This window comes from Rhinolophus hipposideros (genome assembly GCF_964194185.1).
Source record: "Rhinolophus hipposideros genome assembly, chromosome: 14".
NCBI classification, from domain to species: domain Eukaryota; kingdom Metazoa; phylum Chordata; class Mammalia; order Chiroptera; family Rhinolophidae; genus Rhinolophus; species Rhinolophus hipposideros.
In genome coordinates, this window is record NC_138060.1 from 36832758 (window position 1) to 36860042 (window position 27285).

Here is a 27285-nt window from a genome sequence, read left to right on the forward strand (position 1 = left end):
GGCCGCCCTGGCTTCACATTCTTGATAACCCATGTTACTTTTGGATTTAGGGACCTGATGTATTCTTCATGCATACATTCACACACACACACACACACACACACACACACACACACACACACACACACAAACAGACACACACACACACACATTCTCTCTCTCTCTCTCTCTCTCTCTCACACACACATACCTACCAAGAGTCTATGGAAAAACAGAACCTTAATTTATCAAATGGTGACATTTGCTTTAAAACTTCACAGGGAGCAATAAATGGCTACTTTAACATATTTTATAACCTAGAATTAAGATTAAATTATTTAAAGTTATTCAAACAACAAGAGTAATGTTAAGGAAAATCCTGTGGAAAAAGTACAAAATTGCCTATAGTATTGCCCCACTAACATAGTTACTTTTTAAATTTATAGCATATACTCATTGACTTAGTAATTGTTGCCTTAACCAAATTGAATGATTTTTAAAATGAATTTATCATTGGCTTATTTTATATTTATGTATGTTTTCCAAATATGTTTACTTCTGTACCGGTGTTTGAATGGGTCTGAGATAGACTACAGATAAATAAAAGTGAACAGAACAAGCTTCCAGGTCAGACTTGCTTTTATTTTAGAACTTGTCTCTTGCTACGTTGTAAATCCCAAGAACAGCTCTGGTCATGTAGACTATTCATGTGTTTTTCATAATGTTTTGTTTTGTTGCAGCAAAATTAATTACACACAAAGCAAAGCATGCTGAAACGTAAAACAAATTATCAGAGCACAAAATAGCAGTTCATCAAATTAGCGCGGTCTCACTTTTTCCTTTCTCAAAAATTCCATTCTTTCGCAAATGCCCTGGTAAGAGCAAGCGTTGACAATGGTGGCAGCAGACTGATAGGTTTCCCAGGGCAACCAGTGCAAGATGCAACATTAGGGTAGTAACAGAACTGAAGACATGGGCATGGGTTTTTAGTTCTGCGAACAAATACAAGACATTCCTAGGAAATTCTAAATCTAACTACTTTTTACTCAAGAGTTCAATTTGAGATATAGACGTGATGAAAATTATGACAAAAATCTTCTTTAGGCAGATACATCATTGGAATTTTATGCATGAACTGTACAGAATTGTCAAAGAAAAGATGCAGTTAACTCTTCACGGTCAGTTGTCCCAGTTCTCAGGAGAAACGAAATCATTCCTAGTTTCTCGGTGTTGCTCACTGATGTCTTTGCTCAGAAAAGTCTTTCCCACGGATTTAAAACAACAAATTTAGCACCTTATTAGCCAATTGTTTCGTGAAACATTCCTGTCACTTACCCCTCCAACTTTAATAGACGATACATACTTTCTGGTTAGAACCATATGGACTTACACACACCAACAGAGTTATCTTCTGTTGTAATCATCTTGTGCCCTCATCATCTGCAAAACACAAAAATGTGATTGCTCTTAATGTTACTGGATTTGTTTTAAATGTTATTTCTAGAGCCTATTCCTTTGAATGACACATATGAAGCACACATGGTTTTTGCTATTTTCAATAGTCAAAATAAAAGTCCAATTCAGGGTGATACAATAATAGATATAAATGAGCAACATTTGAGGTCGGACAATTATGTTCACGAATTCGTTGCAACAATGTTGCTAACCTTTTTTGATATCAAAGGGATTATTCATAATTAATATGTACCAACTGGACAGACAGTTCCCCAAGTTTACTATTTGGAAATGCTGAAAAGGTTGCATGAAAAAGTTAAACGACCTGAACTTTTCACCAACAATTCATAGCTCTTGCATCATGACAATGCACCAGCTCACAGGGCATTGTCTGTAAGAGTTTGTAGCCAGTAAACAAATAACACCCTCCCTACTCACCTGATCTGGCCCCTAATGACTTCTTTCTTTACCCAAAGATAAAAGAAATACCTAAAGGAAGACATTTTGATGACAATCAGGATGTCAAGTGTAATACGACAAGAGGTCTGTTGGCCATTCCAGAAAAAGAGTTCCAAAATTGCTTTGAAGGGTGGACTAGACACTGGCATCACTGCATAGCTTCCCAAGGGGAGTAGTTCGAAGGTGACCATAGTGAAATTCATCCATGAGGTAGGTAGTATATTTTTTTAGGATAAGTTTGTGAACTTAATTGTCCAACCTTGTATAAACTAGTATAGATATACGTCTTCTGGGAAAACATTGGTATATCATGATCTGAAATTCCATGCTTCCCACGTTTAGTAGTTGTATAATTGAATTGAACTCGAAGGACTATGCATTAGACAATATCGGGACTGTCCAGATCCCTCTGATCTATTTTTCAGCATTAATTTCTAGACAACATTCCTCTCTCCCTATCCCTGTCCTCGTCATCCCTCATCCCTATATAAGCTTTTGTTTCCAGCATCAGCATCTACTGTTCTTCTTTGGAGAGCTGCTGTCCAGCCACCAGAGTGGCTTTAAGCACATGCAGAATGAGTACCTGGGAGTGTACAGCGCTCTCTAGGGCAGCCCTTCAGCAATCAATGATCTATGAGTGAGAAAGCCCAACTTCCTTGTCTCAGGTCAGGACAATTCTGCAGCACAACTCTCATGCCAGAGTGCAGGAAGGAGCAAGCTGAAGCTGCTGTCTGTGGCACTTTGCCAGAGATAACACCTTGTTTGGCTTTCACTCCTTCCCTGTCTTGCTTCTTCCATTGCTTTCCCGGTTTCCCATGAGCACCTCCTCAATAAGTTACATGCACATGAATCCTCACCTCAGGGCCTACTCCGAGGAACCTGACCCATAGACAGGAACTTAGAGATGCTCGTGCTTACTCTCTTCAAACACTTTTCCTTATATACCCACCTCAAGGGAAAAAGATCACGTGCTCTTGCCTGTACACTTTATAGTATCTATTTTTTTTCATTATGAGGTTAAGTAATTGAAAAGGATGTAATTTGTGACATATTGTAAAAACTGACTTTTAAAAATAAAACTTCCACAATTCTCTTTTCATTCTCCCAATGGAATCTAAAATATCACAGGGATTTGATACCACCATTCTCCATTTAAGATGTATGTAAAGGTGCTCATGATTAAAAGTCAGACATTTTGTAGTGTTTCTTTCCTTAAACATCTATTTCCATTCTACTTCCTTTATAGAATTTCTTATAATATACTTATATGCTTTAAAATCTTTTATTGTTTGTCTAATCATAATTCTCTGAAGCAAAATATGTATTTAAATGTATGTTTTTAAAATTTCCTATAAGTTTCTAGGTGTTAAAAAATGTCTAGATGAATTACCATTAGAATGTATCAAAACAATATATATTGAAATTGGTAATTCTATCAAAACAAAAAGTAAACATTTTTATTGGAAATGCATTTCTTTCTTTTTTTTTTTTTAAATTAATTTTATTGGGGTGACAATTGTTAGTAAATTTACATAGATTTCAGGTGTACAATTCTGTATTACATCGTCTATAAATCCCATTGTGTGTTCACCACCCAGAGTCAGTTCTCCTTCCATCACCATATATTTGATCCCCTTTACCCTCATCACCCACCCCCCACCCCCTTACCCTCTGGTAACCACTAAATTATTGTCTGTGTCTATGAGTTTTTGTTTCTCATTTGTTTGTCTTGTTCTTTTTGGTTTATATACCACATATCAGTGAAATCATAGGGTTCTCTGCTTTTTCTGTCTGACTTGTTTCACTTAGCATTATTCTCTCGAGATCCATCCATGTTGTCACAAATGTTCCTATATCATCTTTCCTTAACGCCGAATAGTATTCCATTGTGTATATGTACCACAACTTCTTTATCCATTCATCTATCGAAGGACATTTTGGTTGTTTCCATGTCTTGGCCACCGTAAACAAAGCTGCAATGAACATTGGCGTACACGTGTCTCTATAGAGAAATGCTTTTATATTTTTGGGGTAGATACCCAGGAGAGCGATTGCTGGGTCATATGGTAATTCTATTTGTAATTTCTTGAGGAACCTCCACACTGCCTTCCATAGCGGCTGCACCAGTCTGCATTCCCACCAACAGTGTATGAGAGTTCCTTTTTCTCCACAGCCTCTCCAACACTTGTTACTATTTGTTTTGTTGATGAAAGCCATTCTGACTGGGGTGAGGTGATATCTCATTGTGGTTTTCATTTGCATTTCTCTGATGATTAGTGATGTTGAGCAGGAAATGCATTTCTTAATGGGAGGGTAGTTTTCCCCTATTATTTTTACTTATTATTATTTATTGTTAGAGGCAAAGTTTAACATCAATTCTATTAATATATATTGTCACAAATTTAAGCACTGAAAAATACTGCTTAATTTAGATAGATCGATTTTAAAGGAGTTTTACTATAGAAATGTCAAACAATTCTTTGAATTCTTTCTGAGTTATATATGAGAAACCACCCAGTGATCTTTCAGAAGATTTACAAAAGAATCTGTTACCCAGTCATTAGATATTTTCCCATTTCTGGGAAATGTCGCCAAAAATGCTTTACCAGCCTTATCAAGTGGTTATAATTTTACCAGTTACTCTTTCACTTAGAGACACAGTGTTTAATTTGAGAAACTATAATATGGTTGGAAAATTTTAATATTGCTAAATTAAACACACCTGACACATGTACTGTCACCATCTTTTTTGATAAAACATTTCCCATAGTTTGTTTTATATATTTTTTCTTCAGAATTTTGAAGCCGCAACTTAGCTCATTTGCTTCATAGGACAATATTCAAATTCTAAATTCTAACCTTCTATGATTGCAAGTAATAAGCCACACTGACATTTTCTGAAGAAACTCAGATTGACTTCATGGAGCAGGGCTGGCCACAGTCACAAAAATCAAGCTATTGGCTAGAACTCTCTGAGGAAAATGATTCAAGACATCATCTATTTCTCGATGTATATAAAATAAAATAAAAAAATGGAAAAAACTTTTGGAGCAAAGAAATTATGAAGAATGACAATAAATAAGAAAATTATTGGTAATGTTCACTTGATAATAATCTTTTTTATTCTACCAATCTTATCATTTCAGCAGCAAACCACCTTGGGATATCTCGGAGGACTGATTCAATCAGCATTTACAGCATGTTTTCCAAACTTGTATGCACACTGGAATCACCTGGAGCTTCAAAAAACATGGATCCCTGTGTCTCACCCCAGAGTGTGGGCTGGACTATGGAATTGCCAACAAATATCCAGGTGATTCTAATGTATAGACAAGTTTGGGAAATGCTGATTTATAAGTTTCCTCCCTCTGATTACATTGTTAATTATATCCCCTGCTATGAGCTGAACTGTGTTACCCCAAAATTCATATGTTGAAGCCCTCAGCCCCCATGTGACTGTATTGGAGATAGGGCCTTTAAGGAGGTGAAGGTTAAATAAGGTCATAAGGATGAGGTCCTCATGTAATAGAAGTGGTGCCATTATAAGAAGAGGAAGACACACCAGGACTCTCTCCACCAGGTGAGGACACAGCAAGGTGGTGGCTGTCTGCAAACAGGGAAGAGAGCTTTCACCAGGAACCAAATTCCCTGGTGCCCTGCTCTTGGACTTCCTAGCCTCCAGAACTGTGAGAAAATAAATTGCTATTATTCAAACCACTCAGTCTATGGCATTTGTTATGGCAGCCTGAGTTGACTAAGACATCCTCTCTTACACTCACCCACTCTGTCTCTGATGTACCCCAATTCCTTCCTCCAATGTTCGGAAAGCACACTGAATCAGGAGTGGCCAGACCAGGATTAAGTCCCAGGAAGGCACTAAACCTCTTTGAGCTTCAGTTTCTCCATCTGTATATGAGGGATATTAATTCCAGTCTCTCACATGGGGTTTTAGAGGGAACCCAATGAGATCATGTGTATAAAATTACCTTACAAAGTATAGCTCTGTGCACAAGTGAGCAGCATCTGGCACCTGCTACTTTCTCTTACTCAACCAGCCTCCCTTCCAATCCTCTACTTGAGTTCTCATTATGTCCCTTCCTCGGTTCTCTTACCCATCTAATCACCAGTCGTTTGATTCCCTGGTGATTAGTCACTTCAATTCCCTGGTTTTGCCACCATGGTCCCCCTTTGTATATGTCTGTTGGCAACACATTCTCTTACTTTCCGTTTATCTGAGAATATCTTGATTTTGCCTTCATTCCAGGGGACTACTTTCACTGGATACAAAACTCTGTGTTCACAGTTCCTATCTTTCAGCACTTTGAAGAAGAAAATGTTTCGCTGTCATCTGTTAAGTGTAGAGAAATCTACACTTAATTTGAATAGTTGTTCCCTTCTTTTGCAACATGTAGTTTTTCTCTAGATGCTTTAAAACTTTCATCTTTCGTTTCCAGCAGTTTTTGATATGTCTGATTGGGTTTTCTTTGAACTTTTAAAATCTATAAAGTTATATCTTTACCAATTTGGTAAGTTTTGGGCCATTTTTTTTTTCTGAATGAATCTAACTTGCTTTCTACTTTCCTTCTAGAATGCCAATGAAACAAACGTTAGACCTTTTGATATTGTTCCACAAGTCTCCTAGGTTCTGTTAATTTTTTAAAAATCTCTTTTCTCTCTTCGGATTATATAATTAGCCCATCTTTAAGTTCACTGACTCTTTCTCTGTCATCTTCATTCTGCTATTGATACCATCCAGTGATTTCTTTTTTTTTTATTTCAGAGATTGTATTATTTTTTTACTTCTAAAATATACTTTTGGTTCTTTTTTTGTTATCTTGATTTCTCTGCCAAGGATGTCTATCTTTTTGTTCATTTCAACTTGCTTATTTTTACCTCATGGAGCATAGTTATAATAGCTCCTTTAATGTCTTTGACAATTGCAACATCTGAGTCAGCTTGAGGTTGGCATTTGTTGATTGTTTTTTCCTTTGAAAATAATCCACATTTCCTGATTCACTGCATGTTGCATAATTTTGGATTTTTATACTGAACATTTTGAATATTATGTTGTATAGACTCTATGTCCTATTATATAATTCTCTGTAGAATTTCAATTTTTTTTAAAGTAGGCAATCAACCTGCGAGGTTCAGAATGCAGGTGCTGTCTCATCTTAGTTTAGTATCCAAAGACTTCATTATCCTGTGTTGGGTCTTTTCCATCCATGCACAACTTAGGGGAGAGCCTAGGACTTATGTCGTCTCCATAATTAGAATTAGAGGCTCCCGTTCTCCAGATCTCTTCTGTCTGCGGTTACCCCCACATGCTGACTAACAGGGCTTTCTTCCTGGTTCCTCTGACCAGAAAGACAGGTTTTTTCTTTCACTATAGCTGTCCACACTTCCACTCAGCTCTAAACTGTGCCCACTTTCTGAGTAAAACCGTGAGAGGAAAGAGAGGGAAAACGGGTGTTTCTTCCACTACCTTTGACAACGAGGGGCCCCTTTTTCTAGTTCTTCTGCCCAGAAATATGGGGTTACTACCACGTTTTAGCCACCTGCTCCACTCCCACCACACAGCTCCAGGATTGGGGCCTGCCCTCAGTACAAAGTCACAAAAGAAAAGAGAAAAGAAAGTGGGAAACTCATGCCCCTTCAATATATCTGTTTTTGTTTACTTTTCAGAGTTCTCAAACGGTTGCTTTTTGTGTTTTGTCCAGAGTTTTGAGGAGTAATTAATCAGTGGAAGAAATAGGCAGTCTGGGCTTACTCTGTCATGAGGCTAAAGTGGGATTAGTCTATCTTCAGCAGAACCAGGTATTTTATCATATTTGTATTTTATTTTCCTTTTCTTATATCTCACCTTCTCTCCTCTTTCTCGCTATATTTTTCATATTTCCTCTATCCTCATCTCTTAATTTTCATCATTTTGCTGATTTTGTTCTATATCTATAATTATACCCATATCTAATATATAGATTATATATGTAATACATAATATATAGTACATATATATGTATAATACGTGTACATGTACATATGGAGCATTTACATACATACTGCATACTTACATAGTATTTTATTATATAACTATACCAAAATTTACTTATCATATCTGGTGTTGGGCACTTTTGTTCCCACTTTAGGGCTACTACAAATAGTGCTGTTATAAACATTCTAGTACCTAAATTTTGGCAAATCTATATTTTTATCCAATTGCTGCATCACAGGATATGCATATTTTCTGCTTTAGTAGATACCCGGGAATATTTATTTTAAAATAATTTTCCACATAATTTTGGTATACAGCAAAGATTTTGAATAGCTGCCCTAGAGCTCACTATAACTTCCTGTTTTCCATCTCCTATTTTCTCTTTAGCTGTAGATCCATAACCACTTCCTCATACAGTCTGAAAAGCAACCCTCAGCCTCCAGAGATCTCTTGCTCTCTCTGGGCACCACTGAAGCTGGGCCTCAGCTAGGAGCCTGAATCTCAGACCAGGAAAGCTCTACTTGCAAAGGTAGAAGGCAGACACTGAGTATTCAAATGCAGGAGGTTCGTAGTGCAGTTGCTCCTCACCCCCATTTTGCACTAGGGTACGGGGTTCCTCCTGCTTACTCAGGACCGTAGTCCTTGCTCTTGTCCTTCTCATGTCTCTATTCCCTGACCCCACAACAAACATTTATATCTACTCCTAGTTCTGATTTTGTCAACACCACTGTTTCCCATTTTTGCCTTTCTGGAGTTTTAGCTCCCTTGCCCCCTTATTTTGGGAACCCTTGTAGCCCTAGATGGTAAAGTCTCTCTACCCTATCATCCCTACAGATCCCAGTGAGTTCTTATTATTCATCTTCCAACAGGGGAAAATCCAAGCAAACAAAGGTACTTCAGGGTCTTCAATTCTGTTGTACTCAAGGTTACCTTTTTTATCTCGTTGTTCACCATTTGCTGGAGCTGAAATTTCTTCTGAATGTACCTCTTCCTTGTCTTTCATCACCAGTTCCCCAGTTGAAAAGAGCATGTATAACTTCTGGATCAAATCAGTAGTGGTCTCAGAACCATTACTATCATTGTTTCCTAACACAAAGGCATGCTGCTCCTGGGAACCAAATTCACCAAACAGCTTTCCATTTTCTGTTTCTATCTCATATACCTCAGGAAGAAGGCTGATGTGACAGAGGAAAGAGATGAAAAATACATTAGCTGAGTCCCGTACAGGATTCACTGTAAACACAGCCAGACAACACAATAGGAACCAATTTTATGCATGTGATTGTAATAGTCCAAAGGCAGTTTGTAGATGAAATTTGATGGAGGGGTGATTTTTTAATATTCCAAAGGGAAATTAGCCTTTGTGTCAGTGGTTTAGGACTCCAAACCAATATTATTCTCATCACTGAATATTTATTGGGTACTTAGAGTTGTACTTTGCAAAATCAAACTTAAAAGTGTCTTTCCTGTCACTCTTCATATGGATTCTGTTTACTAAATGGCAAATGTTTTTGCTGCTTTTGCAACATTTTCTTTATTATGTTTTTCTGCTGCTCTAAAATTATTACATCTAAACTTTGATATTGTAAATTTTATGTTTTGGCAGTACCCAACATTCGAGTGGTGTTATAGTTACTAAGAAGGTAATTTTAGGCCGCCTTCCACTTTTTTTTTTTTTTTGTAAAAGCAACAGAAATGGAAGCATGTTTCTTTCTAATAAGGGTCATAGTTGATCTGCTATTAACACCAGATCTGTGCTGTCATCACAAACCAGGAACATTTAAAACACACAAACACACACACACACACACACAAACAAACAACCAAACTTGCATCTTGAAAACTAAAATGCTATTCATTTCAAATTATTTTCGTAAGTACTGTTTCCAGCTGTCATATTACTCAAACTGTGACTTTGTCAACTTACAATAGAGTGTTTTCTCTGCCAGTGTTTTCTGGGTTGGGGGAGGTGATGTTAACACACTTGGGTCTCAGATCTGCAGGGGGATAGTTGTTGATGGCCCCTGGAGAGAGAGTGGGCTGGTTAATCTAAATTTTATCCTTCCACATTCTGAGTATCACCCAAAGTCAGCTCATCTTTTTCTGTAGTTGGAGGTGTTTTCAACAGGAAACTAATTTTATAAGGGACTCAGCAAAGTGGGCACTCGCTGACACTGCAATACCTCGTTGGCAAAGTCAACGAGATATTGCAGTGATTGAGTCAAAACTTCTCATGCACTGTACATCACAGGCTTGTGATATAATTCAAGAACATCGCTTAATCCCTTCTATCATCTGTTTCTCTTCCTATAAAAGGAGGATCTTTCTAGAAGATACCATTAACTATTGAAATTGCCTGGCCTATTTATCTTGGAGTTGGAAGAAGGCACCAATATTTTGCAACTGATAAGCCTGCAACTAAATATAAATACAGAGTTCTAAGATCCCTGAGGGTTATGTGAGCCTGGGGGCTTAATGAGGGCCAGAATATCTGCATTCCTGAGGCTCTCTGGTAAACCTGCTGGAGCTGCAATGTGGTCTCTGACCCTCTCCTAATGCCTAGCACAAGCCAGGACTTGCTTGATGCTGGAAGCTCTTAGGTATGCTACTATACGTGTCTAAAATTACAATACATAGACAGAGGCTGGGGCAGCCACTCTCAAAGCCCTACTGTGAAAAGATACCCTTAATTCTTCTGCCTGACTGTGCTTAAGCCAGCTTTCTGGCACACAGGCTCTAGAAGGGATTTGTGCCCCATGGATCATAAGAATTCAAGTCAGAACCAAAGGTGATTTATAATGGCAAGATAAAATAGAAGTCCTTGGAGTAGGTGGAAGATGGTGGTAATGGGATATTACTTATTAGAGCAGCATAACTTCTTAAGGGTTTAGGAATTGAAGTATAGTTTAATGGACAGGAGCATAGCTCTGGTATCAGAATGCATGGAGTTGAGTCTAGAATTTGCCAATTATTAACTGTGAGTTTTTGAGCAATTTATTTAATGTCTCTGAACCTGTTTTCTCACCTGTAAAATAGGGATATTAATACTTCCCTTTGAAGGCTATACTAAGGATACAATCCATTAAAAGAACTTGGTACATAATAAACACTCCCAGGTAAGGGTTACAAGACACTTTTTTCCCATATATTTTCTGGCCAAGACCTTGTCAGTGCAGCAGTAAAGTTCAAGGTCAATAAGACCTGAGATTTTTCTCTGCAGTTTTCTCACTGCCAGGTCCTACTCATGTCTTAGACTCCACCACTCTTGATTGAAATAAGGATCATGTTATCAAGTCAACTGGTACGCGGAGACATTACATCTACAGCAAAAGCAATAGAAAAGGCTTAATGACTTACGTCTGATTGAATGGACAAATGGCTTGACAAACTTAACGATGTAGTTCAAATCTGGCTTGTGAATTCGGCCAAGCTGGACTAAGTGATGATCCAGTGGGTAGCTAGCTAAATCTTCTAATTCTTTATCATTGTGTTTAGGACCAAAGGAAAACACAAATATGGAGTAGCCCTGGCACTTGGCTCTCAGAGATACATTTCTTAAGACTTCCTTGTCTAAGGGATTGGTTTCGCCAGCAGATATAACAAAGATAACTTTGTTTTTCCTTAGATTGGGGGTTCCTGCAAACACATTGTCAATTGTCCACTGCAGGGCATTGCCAACGAAAACATCCCCATTGAGCTGTTGAAGAGAGTCTTGGAGATGATGTTTCATTTGGTATACACTGTTATAAGTAACCAAATCAAATTCCAGGTAGACGGGGCATTCTTCAGTGTTGGGCATATAGCCTGGAGGAGAGTAGCTCAGGACTGCCACTCTGTCTCCTAAGGTAGAGGCCAGTGGATCTGTGGCAATGTAAAAGTAATCAAGCACTGAAGTTATAAAAGCTTTCACTTCCTTAAAGTCATCATTTCCTACTCCTTGGGAAGCATCAATGAGGAAAGCCACATCCATATAGTAGTCTTCAAGAGAGACAGCTCCGGGTATGTCAGTAAGACCTGGTTCTCCTTTTCTGCCATGATTTTCATGTCCTGCAATAGAATAACTCAAGTCACTCTTTTTAGCAGAAGGACAAATGCAAAACTCCTAGCCGAAAAAGACAAATACACAGCATGGCATGTTGCCATGCTTCACCCCCACACCCACAGTAAACATCACTAATCGGTTACAGTACTTTTTCCCAGATTCATTCTCCAAATATATTTCCACACAGTGCATAGAGAGCCATTACCATTCAACAGGGGTTACCATATGATAAGAAACTTATTTGCTACCCCATCTCAAATCTTTGTCAAAGGATTGATTGGTCCTGAAGCTATTTTCATATGCAAGGTAAGAAACATACAACTATTTTTAGGGCATTCCATATGGTTACAAAATTTGGAACATTCATTTGCATGAGATCTATTAGGTTGGTGCAAAAGTAATTGAGGTTTAAAAAGTTAAAAATAATTGCAAAAACCACAATTACTTTTGCACCAACCGAATAGTTATATGTGATGACCCCAAAAGAAAAGTAAATACATCAAAGTCACATTTATTGATGTCATAAATATATATACCTTTATACACATATTCAAAATATGCACCATAGTGTGATCTCATGAGCAAGTATAAATGCTGACTTTAAAATCCAAACTCTGTGTGCAAGACATGATATACTCTAAGACCTTGGTACACAAAAGTCGCAAGCTACATTAACATTCTGATGCTAAATTCTTGTTACAGACCAGCACTTTAAGTAGCACTGCTCTAAGGCTAAAGGATCATGAAACCATGTCTATAGTCATGGGGATGATGGCTGGTTGGCGAGGCCACAACAGCAAATGCCAGATCAGAAAGACAAGAAGTAGGTGGCCAGTGTTTTTTCTATGAAAAAAGTGTGTTTGTGAACCTAATCAAGGAAGAAGTAGATTTCTAACTGGCAAAATTTACTGATCCCTTTTTGTGCTCAACCAGTTATTAATGTTTTACATTTATTACTTTATTTAATTCTCATAATAAAAATTCTCACAAATGAATCGATTAACCTGTATTAACGTCATAAAAGCTTAATATTAAAATAGAATGCAAAAAAAAAAAAAAACACCCCACCATGGGTAATGTTATTAACAGGGAAAATGTCCTATTAGATATTTGAATGCTCAAAGAATTCAGCATTTCTGGGGTAAACACATTATATATACATATATGTGTGTGTGTGTGTATATATATATATCTTTTAAAAAATTTATTGTTGGATTTGTTTGTTTGACAAATTAAAACTATATATTTAAGGTGTAAAATGTGGTGTTTTGATATCAGTATAACTTGTGTAATGATTACCACAATCAAGCTAATATTGTGGGATTTGATTTGCTAAAATTTTGTTTAGAATTTTTGCATCTATATTCATGAGAAATGTTGACGTGTAGTTTTCCTTTTCATGTAATGTCTTTGTATGGTTTTGGTATCGTGGTGATCTGGACTCAAAGAATGAGTTGGGAATTATTCCTACTTTAATTTTCTGTAAGAGTTTATGTAGAATTGGTATTACTTCTTCCTTAAATGTCTTGTTGAATTTACCAGTGAAGTTATCTTGGCCTGGAGTTTTCTTTATGGGAAGATTTGAATTACAAATTCAATATCTTTAATAGGTTTAGAGCTATTTAGATTATTTCTTCTTGAATGAGCTTTGGTAATTTGTGCATTGGAAGAAATTTGTCTATTTCACTTAAGCTAATTTATAGGTGAAAGTTGTTTATAACATTCCCTGATTATCTTTTGAATATTTGTAAATATGTCTCCTCTCTCATTACTGATATTGGTAGTGTCTTCTCTTTTTTCCTGGTGAGTTTGACTATGGGTTTATCAATTTTATTGATATTCCTTTTGTTTTTATTGTTTTTCTCTTTTCTGCTTAATTGAGTTTCACTTTAATTTGATTATTTCCTTTCTTCTCCTTACCTTGGGTTTATCTTGTTCTTCTTTTTCTAATTACTTAAGGTGGAAGTTGAGGTCACTGATTTGAAACTTTTCTTCTTTACCAATATGAGTATTTAATTCTATAAATGACATCTTAAATACTGCTTTAGTGGAATCTCACAAATTCAGGTATATTGTGATTTAATTTTAATTCATTTCAAAATACTTTCTAATTTCCCTTTTGATTTCTTCTTTGATCATGGATTATTTAGAAGTGCTTTATCTAGTTTCCAAATACTTGGGGATTTTTCAAAGATCTTTCTGCGATGGATTTTTAATTTAATTCTGTTTTTGTCAGAGAACATACTTGGTATGACTTGAATCCCTTAAATTTTTGAGAATTGTTTTATGGCCCACAATACTGCCTCTTGGTAAATGTTTCATGTGAACTTGAAAAGAATGTGTATTCTGTTGTTGTATGGGGTGTCCTATAAATATTCATAAGGTCAAGTTATTTGATAGTGTTGTTCAAGCCTACTGTATTCCTGCTGATTTTGTGTTTACTTTTTCTGCTAATTATTGAGGGAAGGTATTGAAATTCACTGATGCTCTTTTCATTTTTAAAAAATCTTTTTTTTCCTTGAGTTTTATTTTGGAGAATTTCTATTGCTATGCCTTTGAGTTCACTAATCCTTTCTTTTACCAAATCTAATTTGTCATTAATCCCATTATCAACATTGAAGTTTTCATCTCTACAAATTCTACTGAATCTTTTTTTATCTTCCATGTCTCTACTTAACTTTTTAATGTATCGGAATATAGTTATAGTTTTAACGTATTGGAATATAGACTGTTTTAATATCTTTGTCTGCTAATTCTAACATTTGTGTCCATTCTGGTTTGGTTTTGAGTAGTTATGCTCTTTATTATGAGTTGTCTTTCTGCTTCCTTTTATGCCAGACATTGTGAAATTTTTATTTTTGCATGTGGAATAGTTTTCCATTGCTATAAATATTCATGCGCTTTGTTTTGGGAGACAGTCAAGTTACATGGAAACAATCTGAACTTTTGGGGTCTTGCTATTATGATTTCTTAGGCAAGTCTAGAACAGTGCTTAATTTAAGACTAATTATTCTCTACTACTGAGGCAAGACCTTCCTGAGTTTTCTCCCCAGTAATCTAGGAATCATGAATTTTTCCAGTCTTGCTAGTGGAAAAAGACATTATTCCTGGCTCTGTGTGAGCAAGTGGCACTATTCTGTTATCCTTTCAGATGGTTCTTCCTTCAGGCTCAGGTCATCTTTTCACATGTACGGGCTATCAGACTCTGCTTAGTAATCAAGGGGGACCCTCTGCAGATCTTTGGGGTTCTCTCTCTGTGCATCTCCCTCCTCTTTGATATTCTGTCCTGTGAACTCTTACTACCTTTGTCTCGCTAGACTCTTAGCTCTGTCTCCTCAACTCAAGGGGTACATGGGGTTCTACCTCAATTTCCCCTTCCCACACCATGGCTTGAAAACTCTCTCATGGCAGTAAGCTAAAGCAGCATAGGGTTTACCTCATTTGTTTCCTATCTCTTGAGGATCGCTATCTTTCATTTTCTGATGTCGGGTATCTTGAAAACCGTTGGTGTGTGTGTGTGTGTGTGTGTGTGTATGTGTGTGTGTGTGTATTTTTTCTTTTGGTTATTTCATTTAAGAAATAAACTAAGTTCCTGTTACTCCATCTTGGGAATTTCAAATAGATAATAACTGAACATTTTGTTTAAGATGCTCCTATGTTCTTTTCCTTCTCACAAAGGACTAAGAACTGATCATTTATGTATCTGATTTTTCTTTTATCAATACATTTGCAGTAATCAAACAGGATTTTGAATTTCATAAGAATGTCTGAAATTTATAGGCCTCTCATTCCCCACCAGAAACCTAGTTTTAAATTCCTCTTAGAATTTTTGATCAAGATGGAAGTCTTATTAAACTACTAAATATGAAACAGGAAGTGCAAATAAAAGCATATATTTTATATTCTTTGCTGTGGATGCTACATAATATACTTTAGCTCTAAAACATCACCATGAAAAACATTTCTAGAGTTCTTGGCTATGGTGTATTAGGAACTGTGAAGATTAGTGAAATGAACATTTCTGTCATTTTGCAATTTACAATCCTGGAGTTGATGACCTAATCATTACCTGCTTTCCCACCAGGATCTCTGTTTTCCAACAACAGCATTTCAGCTTCTTTAAAAAGGCCAAGCCAATCAACATGCTTTGTTAAAACACAAGGAAGAGTAGTTCATAAATGTTCTGGTAGAAGAGGAAGGGTTGACTTACCACATTAGTGAAATATTTTTTCATGCTTACCCACACCAGAAATATTACTTTCTTCCCCGTTTTTTCTTTATAAATTGAGAAAAATTTCAATCCTTTTCCAAAGTACCCAGCAGAACTATATTCTAAAGAGGTGTATTTTACCTACAAAATCTCCAAAAAGAGTTTCTTTACCCACTTACAGGATTAGCAGGAGATTCAAAGAAGCTAAATGTAGGTGATTATGCCTTGAAAATTCTAAAATTTAATCAAGAATAAGGTGTGTTCATTTTACTTTGAGACTAAATTCTTCTTATTTAGGGATACTGGGAGCTCAAAAATGTGTTCCTTCAAGAAAACCTGACAGAAATGTGGATAAAATATACTCATAGCTCATAGCAATGCTGAGTATTTTCTGGAAATATCACCAAGCCAAATTCTTGTGTTCAAATCTATGGAAGAATTTCCTCAGAATGGCAAAGGAGGAATGCCTGGCTCATTTTATTATGGACAAGGCTTAGAAAAAAATGAGGAACCCAGTTGGATTTCCAGAGAAGTGGCCCTAGAGATTAGCCTAACACTGGCCAAGATTTAAGTCACAATGCCAAAGACACTTCAGTAATTTTAGGGAGAAGCGGAGGTGGAAAGGGAATTTAGGGAGAATCTATAGGACCTGAGCCATTTGGACTGGGATTAAGTATGCTGTGAAATAGCTATGCCGCCTTTCATGGCATTTGTGGAAAATCTCAAGATAAGTCAGTTATTCAGCTGTCTGCCTTGGAATTTATCCATGGGCCAAAATTAGCCATGTGGTCCCCATACGTAAGCCACATGTACTTGTACAACTGAGGCCACGTTATTTCTGTCCACATGAACTGAAACAGGCATTTTGCAAGTTAACCTATTTTTTATAAGACTTCTTGTGAGGCTGGCAATGCTTTCTTTTTCACTTTTCCACTTTCTGAGTATTTAATTGAGGATTCAGTTCACTTCACGTCTTGTGCTCAGCTCTATGCATGTCTTCTCTAATTTAATCTTCCATATAGCACTAAGAGGGTAGAATTATCATTGTTTCCATTTTAGAGATGAGCAAGCTGAGGCTTGGAGAGGGTAAATGACTTGGCTAAGAAATGACAGCCCACAAGTGGTAGAGGTAGGATTTGAATCCCACTGTTTAACACCTTCAGAAGAACTGGTCATCAGCTCTGAGGGTAGAGCAGACACATTAAGGGGCACATGAACTGCTTCCCCAAAGGAGCTGGGATCTGGTGAGAAAAATGAGGTCTTGCTCAACTGCTGTTACTTCTGTTCGAAGCCACTAGAGAAAGTTTTCTTCCAAAAGTAGGCAATTATTGGAATTAAAATTTGTAACATTTTCTTCTCCAGGCAGCGGTTATAAACAGAAACTTGGAGTTTGAGTCCTGTCTGCAATTTGTTAGCTCTGTGATCCTGAATCTCCTCCTTACCTCAGTTTCATTATCTAAAAATATCGTAGTAATAAACTACAACCTTATAAGGTTTTTGAGAGAGTTCAATGAAGTTTGCACAGTGCCTAGCATATCCAGTGTACTCTACAGATACAATTTTTAGAGGGAAACAAACAAATGTTAAAGTTTCGGACATCTGAAAATCTTGCCCATGATACTATATTCTGCAAATCAGAATTTCCATGAGAAAAAATACAAGTCAACTGGTATTAATAGAAAACAACTTATACATGTGCATAAGTGTGTGCATGCTCTCAGAAATGAGAAAGCTCATTGTGTTGTGTTTATGCATGCTTAACTGCAGAGGAGTTGGCAATAATTTAGACACTTCTCCATTTAACACCTCCATCCCTGTCCTCCTGGCTGCTGAGATCACCAATCAAACTCTAAGATAGAGCATTAAGGGAGGCAGGTACAAGAGTGTATAACTGACTGCATGTCATTGATTTTATGCCAAAGGGAAATAGAGACACACTTAAAATTCTCTTATTTTGTTGTATGAGGTCCTTTCTACCACAACCACCACCCAGTTCCCTTCTCTGCCCTCCCCCTACCATTTGCCTGAACAAATTGGAGTGACTGTCTTACAAGTGAGGTCATCCTTTTCCCCAAAGGTTTAAAATAAATGTCTTTCTTGGCCTAGACTTTTCGCGGTGACACTTAAGTTTGCAAGACTCATCCTCGCCATCTATTTTACACTCTGGGACAACAGTCTGCAGAAGGTACCAGCATACTGAGAAAAAGTGATGCATGCCTTAGAGTTATATATACCCAAATACCTGGATCTTGTTCCGTGCCTTTTATGGTGTTATTCTGTGTTCTGGCCTCTGGATGAATTTATAAGCAGGGGTTTTATTTGTTGTTTTTTTAATGAAATGAAATTTTAAAAAAGAATTGTGCCACCAACATTATTTTAAAATAACTTTCCCAAATTATTCTCAAATATGGCAATTGGATACATTTCCTTATTTGTAAATGCAGCCAAGGCCATTACCAGTCAACACGGCACACATATGTAAAAGTCAGTGTTTCTATGTGCAAGGGTATGGGTTTGGTCCTGGTTCTGCCACTTACAAGCTATGTGACTTAGCTTGAGGTTCTTAACTTTTGCATCAGTAGCCTCATTGGTAAAATATAAAATCTAATAATAATAATAATAATAATAAGATTTTTTGGTAAAGATTAAATGATATCCTGTATATAAAGTACTTATCATTGTGCCTGGCACATAGTTGCACTAAATAAGCAGTAGCTTCTGTGGTTACTATTATTCCACAGGTATTGTTCAATCATCAAGCCAGACAGTGTATGCAATGCTTTGATAATTTTACTACATGGAATAAATATTCACCCAAATTATTCCGTCTGGACTTTTTATTGAACTGAATACTTCTTAACTTGTATTAGGATTTTTATTTTTCTACACATGGACTATATTCTTGTTAGACTTAAAGCTCATTTAAAACAGGGCCTCTGTCTGAGTCTTAAAAAAAATCTGTCTACCTCTCTAACCCCCCATAGGGGTTTACTCAGAAGAGGTGCCAAATACATATTGCTACATAATAGATGTCTGGATAATCATGGGAAAATCTGTGTAAATGCTTAGCGGAGTCCTGTCACATAATAAGCACTCAATGAGGGCTGCCACTCCCACCTCCACCACCATCCCTGTCACTACCATCCCACCCTTCTATCTTTACCTCCACCACGCTCCCATCTCCATTACTACATCTATCACCACCATCATCACCACCCCACTCTCATAACTCTACCTCCTTTCCACCATCAATATCACCGCTACCAACATCTTTACCATCCAGCCCGACCATCAACCACCATCAGCAACAGCAAACACCTTCCCCACTACAGTCCTCACTACTACCATGACCAGCACCACCATTATCACCGAACTACTACTTCAAGTATCCAAATTTTATCCCATTAGAAAAGGGTCCACATGAAAAATGTGGTCGCTAATAGTCTAGAACATTGCTTTATTAATTGCAATAAGTGATTGCATGAGATATATAGAAGCAACTTCAGTGTATGTACGTTTGAATTCAAGTAGTACACATACCCTGAACTCTCAGTTTATATTAGTTTTGATCACACGTAAAACCTTCAAGGAAGATACCCAATACTATGATAGCAATATAATAAAACCCTCAAAAAATTCAAAATAGAACTACCATATCTGGGTATTTATCTTAAGACAATGAAAACACTAACTCAAAAGATATCTGCATCTCCAAGTTTCTTGCAGCATTATTCACAATAGGCAAGATATGGAAACAACATACATCCATATTCAGCCACAAAAAAGAATGAAATCTTGCCATTTGTGACAATATGGATGGACCTCGAGGGCATTTATGCTAAGTGAAATAAGTCAGAGAACAAATGCCACATGATCTTCCTTATATGTGGAATCTGAAAAAAGGAAAAAAAACAAAAACAAAAACAAGCCTATAGACACACAAAACAGAGTGGTGGTTGCCAGAGGTGGGGGGTGGGGGTGGGGAGTGAGAAATGGGTAAATGGGGCCATAAAGTAAAAAGGAAAATAAAGAAGTAAATAAATAAATTAATTAATTAATTAACTAAAGTACATTACTGAGCAACCACAACAAACCAAAAAGACGCTAACCCAAACAATAAAAGACTATTAAGATAATAAAATTTAGCTATGAGTTTTTATTTAATAATAAAATTAGTAATCCATAGTCACAATATTTTCAGAATTTTATGTCACATACGAAGCTGATAAAATCTGAGCAGCAAGGCAGGACTACTGGAGGTTGGAAGGAAAGAAAGGATGCATGGCAATATTTGTGGGGGCAGGAAACTGCATAACAATGGATTTTTTAGAGTCTAACTTGAACTGTATATTTGTGACAGTTATTTAGAACATTCTAAGTTTTTCATGGTTTCCCTATTTATGGAGTCTGACAATAAGAAATAATCTGGCATTTATCTTGTCACAGGAATTCAGGAAGTCAGGCAGCCACAAAAGCTCCAATAAATCTAATTTTCATGAGTCCCATGATTTTAATAGCCATTTGCAGCATAAAAACTGTGTTTGTTATTAAATTAGAACTATAAATAGCATATACTCTGTACACTGTCAATATGTAATAATTCTGGAATGACCATGTCACTCCAATTGTTACAAATAAAATCAGGGCTATGAATTCTCATTATATTGAGGAATCAATACTTCAGAGGCTCAAGGTGAAATGGGGCAAAGGTAATGATTTCTATGTACCCTTCTCCCAGAGCTAATTTACATGCTTTTTGAAGTAAGGTAGAAAAATCTATGAGTGTGACAAAATGTCACTTTCATTAAAAACTTTAGGTTTTTAATTTTGAAAAATTATCTACATTTTATTTTGAAATTAGCAGAAGAGAAGTGTTCCTGAAGTGGAAACACAAAGCAAAAATCCTAAGATTCCCTCCCCTTACAAAACCCAATAAAATAAATTCCCAAACCAAGGAAAAGAAACTGTAACAACCTCAGTCTGAAGTTTCAAATGAACAGGGGACACAGCTTATTTTCCAAGGAGCATCAAGATAGTTGAGGTTTCCTAAAGAGTTCATGAAACATGTCATTAAAATTTAGACAGGACCACAATTCTATTATTGCCCTCCTCTTTAGACTGTGTAGTTATATGAAAGCGGGACATTCAGCTGATGTTCCGTGGGTGACTCAGAAGCCAATTCTGCTGCTTTTAATTCCAGTACAGATTTGAATTTAGTAGAAGTGAGAATATGTATTCAAGTTCACTACATGACAGCAAAATTAGAAGCAAGCTAAGTGTTCAACAAGAGGTAAATAGTTAAATACACTCATTCACTGAAAGTAACATTATGAGGACTCAGAAGAATCAGTATGAAGCTTGCAGTAATACGTAAATGTATGACATAATATTATGTGATAAGCAGGGTATGCAATTGAATAAAACTATATAAACCTACATGTCTATGGAAAAAACACCAAAGAATATATTCTATACTACAAATAGCTCAACATGCTAACTTGTTTGATTTGAGACTTTTTCTATTAAAATTTATATGGTATAACAGTATTTTTATAAGTTTTTTTAAATTAGCAGAATTCTGAGGGTGTGGTGGGAAAACAGTGGACAGGGTGCATGCCATGTGTCCCTCTACTGAATCTTCTAGTTCCATGACTGTGGGGGAATGAAATTTCTTTTAACACAGGATTTCTCTCACTATTGAGTTTGACTGGATCATTCTGTGTTGTGAGGAGCATGTCCTGTGTGTTGTAGAATCCCTGGCCTCTACCAACTAGATGCCAGTAGCACCCTCCAGTTGTGACAACAAAAAATGTCTCCAGATACTGCAATATGTCTCCTGGGGCAGGGTAGAGTGGAATTGCCCCCAGGTGAATTTGTAAGAGGCGATCACCAAATACCTTTCCAGCTTTAATACCCTATGATTGACTCAAAGTCAAAAGATGTATTTGCTTTAAAAAGGAGCTAATTTGTAGATCAGAAGCAGGTTAGAAAAAGAATAAAGTTAGGAAAATAAAAAATATAAAACAAAGACCATGAATAGTCCCTGGAGCTCACTCCAGCCTCATTTGAAGAGGAAAGTGTTGCTTCTCATTTCTCAATGAAATTCATTGAAAAGAACATTAGGTGAAGTTATCCTAAGCCCTCAGACTGCTTAAGGCTATGAGTGAGCTTGAGGCTGAATTTGGGTTAGTATTTCACATTCCTTGCAAATTCCTTACAAATCTTGTCCTTCTTTAATCCTGAAAGTATTAACTGTATTTTAGTATCCTAAATGTATTTTAAATACTGATTAACTTTCACCTGTGATGAAAGTGCTCGGCTTGCCACTGAGTCAACAGTTGCAATTTAATTAGAATTAAATCGCACATTTTTCATTACATGATTCCAATAAGCTGCATATTTTACTGGTAAGTAATTTGGAGGGACTGAATTTCCAAGGAATTTTTATATTGCAGATGTAGTGGTCAAAATACATGATAGCATCTCTAAATAATCTCTCCATACTGTATTTGGATCTTAAAAAATGTTTTCTTAGATAGATGGATGGATGGATGGATGAATGGATGGATGTTCAGTGGTCTTGAATGAGTAAAATAAAATTATAACCCAGTTCACCTGGGACCCTTTGGAAACAAATTCTTCCTTCTGTTCTGTAATACTAGATACCCAATTGCTTTCAGCTCCATTGAGAACAGAGCAAATGTGGCACACCCAAGTGGTAGGATATGCAGGGGCTCTTAAACTTTAACCTATATCAGAATCACCTGAATTGTTTGTCACCTGAATTGTTGAGCACCAGTCCAAGTTTCTGATTCAGCAGGTCTGGGATGAACAGTGAGAATATGTATTTCTAATGAGTTCCCAGGTGACCCTGATGCTGCTGGTTTAAGGACCACATTTGGGAATCACTGGGTGTCATGCAAGGTGCCATGCGGGGTCTCAGCTCCCACTCCCCGCATAAGAATGCAGGACATGGTGAGGCCAAAAAGAAACACCCACGGAGCCATAGATAGGGGAGTCACTATATTCTAGCTGGCGGCATCCGCCTCTTGCAACCCGCAATCTACAATCTGCCTTTGCTAGTGCCCATTTTCTGCTAGCATAGCCACGGCAGTTACATTAGTGGCCAATGGCTCACTGGTTACAGCTGACAGTCAACTAGCCACAGCTGATGACCATCTGATTACAACTGATGGCCGTCTAATAACAGAGCCAGCACCTTTCCACATGAGGTAGAGACTGCTCTCTGGGACTCTGTCCCCACAGCCAGGAAAGGTGATGGCATTAAAAATCAACTTGGAAATCAGAGTGGGTAAAAAGCAGAGAGAGACATAATTAGAGAGATAGTGGTGTGCTTCTTGTGAAAGGGGGTGATACACAACTCATCACCAGCCCACAGGACTCTGGAACTCTATAAATTTCTTAAATGGTTAAGACTCCTGACTTTCCCCTGATTCTCAGTTCAAGGGTAGAAAGATCAGCCATCAGCCATAAAAATCACATATGAATGAGTAACAAGCATAGCATATGGAGGTGCTTACAAAAATTATCACCCTTTTATTTGTGCAATGCATCTGGAACTTATCAAAGCTCATCTCTTAGTGACTGAATAAAACATCTGAACTACAATTTACTCTCTCCAAGGATGGCGCATGTCATGCAGGGACTCAGCTCCCGCTCCCCAGACAAGAACACAGGACATGGTGAGGCCAAAAAGGAATACCCACGGAGCCATAGACAGGGGAGTCATACCACTATATTCTCAATGGCAGCTGGCGAGACACAAAAGCAAACATCCGCCAGTACTCCAACAAGGGTTCTTCGTGCACCCCAGTCTCTTTGGTGGCCCGGGGGAGACACAGGAAGCAAACCCCCACCTGTTCCACTACATGGCAGTACATTCCCAAGCAAACAGTCAAGCGGTCTATCAAATCAGGGATGGAAGGTGTCATGCGAGGACTCTGGTCCCACTCCCTGCACAAGAACTCAGGATATGGTGAGGGCAAAGGGGAACATCCACGGAGCCATAGATAGGGGAGCCATACCACTATAGTCTTGCTGGCAGCTGGGTTGGAGACACAGGAAGGAGGCTCTACATGATGCACAATCTGCCATCCACTTCTCTGCCAACCAACTCCCCAGCATAGCCATGGCAGTTATATTAGTGGCTAATGGCTACCTGGTTAAAGCTGATAGCCAACCAGTCACAGCTGATGGCCATCTGCTACCCGAGCCAGCACCTTTCCACGTCAGGCCAAGAGTGTGCAAATTGCTCTCTGAGACTCTGTTCCCACATAAGGCAATTCCCCATAGTCCACAGTCATTTGCCAGGGCTGTGCATTGGCCTCACAATGTGTGTCCTCTCTGCAGGGTGTGGGCTCCAAATCCTGGGGGTGAGGGACGACCTTGACTTCACCGACATCCTCCACCGAGGACTCAGCAAGCGTTTCCTCCTGGGACTACAAGTCCCGCATCTGGGCTGCCTCAGCAAGCACTTCCCAGCCCACACAGCCACAACGACTTTTGCTTTCTCCGGCATCTGCTGGTTGGAGAACCATCCACTTCTTCCCGCCCCTCCACGGGGGTCCAGCTCATGAGAACAGCAGCCACCATGCACCACACGCTGTGTAGGGGCCACATGTCCTCCTGAGCAGGGGCAGATGACTCCGTTACCTGACTGGGAGAACCCTGCTTGCTGCACCATGTGTCATGCCAGGTCTCTAGTAGTCCTGCTCCCCGCACGAGAACACAGGATATGGTGAGGCCAAAAGGGAACACCAATGGAGCCATGGATAGGGGGTTCATGCCACTATATTTTCACTGGTGGCTGGGTTGGAGATATAGGAAGCAGGGTCCACACGATGCGCAATCTGCCCTCCACTTCTCTGCCAACCAACTAACCCCCTAGGCCAGCCACAGCAGTTATATACAAAACAGTAGTGGCTGATGGCCAACTGGTTACAGCTGCTGGCCATCTGATCACAGGTGATGGCCATCTACTACTCGAGCCAGGACCTTTCCATGCAAGGCCGACAGCCTGGAAACTACTCTCTGGTACTCTGTCCCCATAGCACATTAAATAGAAAGTTCTCAGCAGGTTTTGGCAAATGGCGAAAGGTAATTAAAAAAAAAAAAAAAGGAATAGCACAAAGTCCCTAGACAGTACTCATGATCTGAGATTCAGGTTTATTTTAAAGAATAAAAAATACGTGTTATCCTTAGGTCTGAGACTCACTGTTTCCAGGCCATCACAAACTGACATAATCCTCACAGAACTCCTAGCACACTTCAACCTACTACAAGAGCAAATGGGGGTGTGGGGGTAACTAACTATTTATTTTTCTTACTAGAGCCATGTACAATTATATCTTCAGCCAAATTGGACCTTATGCTAGCTTTAAGTATCTTGATTCTCAGACATCTGAAAAACCAAATGAAAAGTCTATTATGACTGAAAAATGGTCATTAAAGATGGCTGCAAAGATGAGTTTTCTTTCTTTCTTAAATATCCAGTCTTATCTGTGTTTCCTGAAAAGATTCACACTTCTGAATTATTCGATTTTAGAATGCTTACCTCTAACAAAATATCACAAATGATAGTTTGCTGTTCTAACACTGCCAAAACAACTTCTCTTGTTCTTTTCCTTCTTTTTAAACCAAACCATAATAAATTCTTCTGCCTTGAGGGCTGCTGTTATTCCCATATCATTAAACACCCAAATTAACTATGTCCATTAAAAATATTTTATTCTCTTCTTTAAGCTACGACAATAAACAATTGTTTTAATTGAAAATGTATACACTTGAATGCCTTAATGCCATGGTACTACATATATCCAGTTTTACTACACTACCTCTTTTTTAAGTCTTATTTTTCAACTAATGATTGATGACTTTTTATTCTTAATTCTAGTCTCTTTTATAGAAATTTATTCATTTGTAGAAAGTTCAGCTGTTTTAAAGATAAAGTTCAAATATTTACAGTTCAGAAACTGGGGGACTTCAATGTAGGGACATGAGTATTGAACCCAAGGAAAAGAAAATTTATTTATCTAAGGAAGCTACTAAGAGTAAGTATTATTCATTCTTATGAATAATTGGCATGAAATTAGCCCATTTTTCTTTTAAACTTGCATAATCTAACAACACACAATACTCATGACATAATGCTTTAAATGCTGGCATCCTGGCCAAATAAGCATTTTGGGAGACTCTAGATGCATAGATGGAATGGCTGAATAGTCTGTTTAGAATGCCATTCTTTTTAATGAAAATACAGACAAAAATCCTATGTATCTGATCTATTTGAAACCTTTAAATCCTGACCAAAGGTATTACTGCTTTGCCATTCAAATACATAAGGAAGGCAGTGGGGAAGTTCATGCTTTATCATTTCCAGGTGTCTCAAAAATAACATACCTTCTCATGCAATCACAAATTCTGGGGCATTGGCAAGGCCAACTTTTAAAGTTATTTTAATTCCTCCTTTGCTCTGATGTTCTCTATATTACCTCCTCCTAGTCATACTAACCTTCTCAATGGTGGAATCTAGAGAAATCTTAACTTTGGTAAGACTGTCAGGGACATTTCTTGCAGCTTATATTAGAAATCTCCTTAGTTGCGCCTGTAACCATTTAATTCTTCACTTTCAATAAAAGCAGTAGTTGTAGCTACCATCTTGAACTTGAAAAACGTTGCGTTAGATACCTACCTTAATGTGTTTGATTCTCGACTGGCGTTAAAAGACAAGGACCCATTTATCTAAAAATTTCCATCATAACTTTTCATTTCCTTACCAGAAGTAAGACTTGCAATTTCTTCAGAATCCTGATCTTTTTCATATTTAATCATCAATTTTGGTGGCTTTAACATCTGTCTTGAACTGTAAACCAAATGGTCACTTCCACTGTCTTCCAACACAAAAGATGAGTCTATCCCAGCAGTTAATTCATGACCAATGAAGCTGTTCTCTCTGGAAGAAATCTCATGTGGCTCAGCAGTAGATCTAGAAGATAAAAGGCAAAGTTTCAGGTGAATCTAGATAACTTTGGGGCATGCAAATAAAATATCCCAAGAACTTAATATAGTTACTTAATTATTTCTTAGAAGAAAAATGAGTGGTAAAAAACTAACTTCATTTTAATCAAATAA

At 37.6% G+C, this 27285-nt stretch overlaps 1 protein-coding gene across 1 annotated transcript in view; it reads right to left on the reverse strand.

Annotated features, from left to right (window-relative positions):
• Nucleotides 1-602: 602 nt before the first annotated feature.
• COL6A5 (collagen type VI alpha 5 chain) overlaps nucleotides 603-27285 on the reverse strand; it is a 158076-nt gene continuing 131393 nt past the window's right edge. The window contains exons 37-41 of the mRNA XM_081072951.1: nucleotides 26931-27139; nucleotides 11240-11929; nucleotides 9810-9906; nucleotides 8813-9057; nucleotides 603-1419 (exon numbers count right to left, since the gene is read on the reverse strand). Of these exons, the coding sequence (XP_080929077.1) occupies nucleotides 1400-1419; nucleotides 8813-9057; nucleotides 9810-9906; nucleotides 11240-11929; nucleotides 26931-27139 (1261 nt within the window). The 3' untranslated portion in view covers nucleotides 603-1399. The remainder of the gene's footprint in view (nucleotides 1420-8812; nucleotides 9058-9809; nucleotides 9907-11239; nucleotides 11930-26930; nucleotides 27140-27285) is intronic.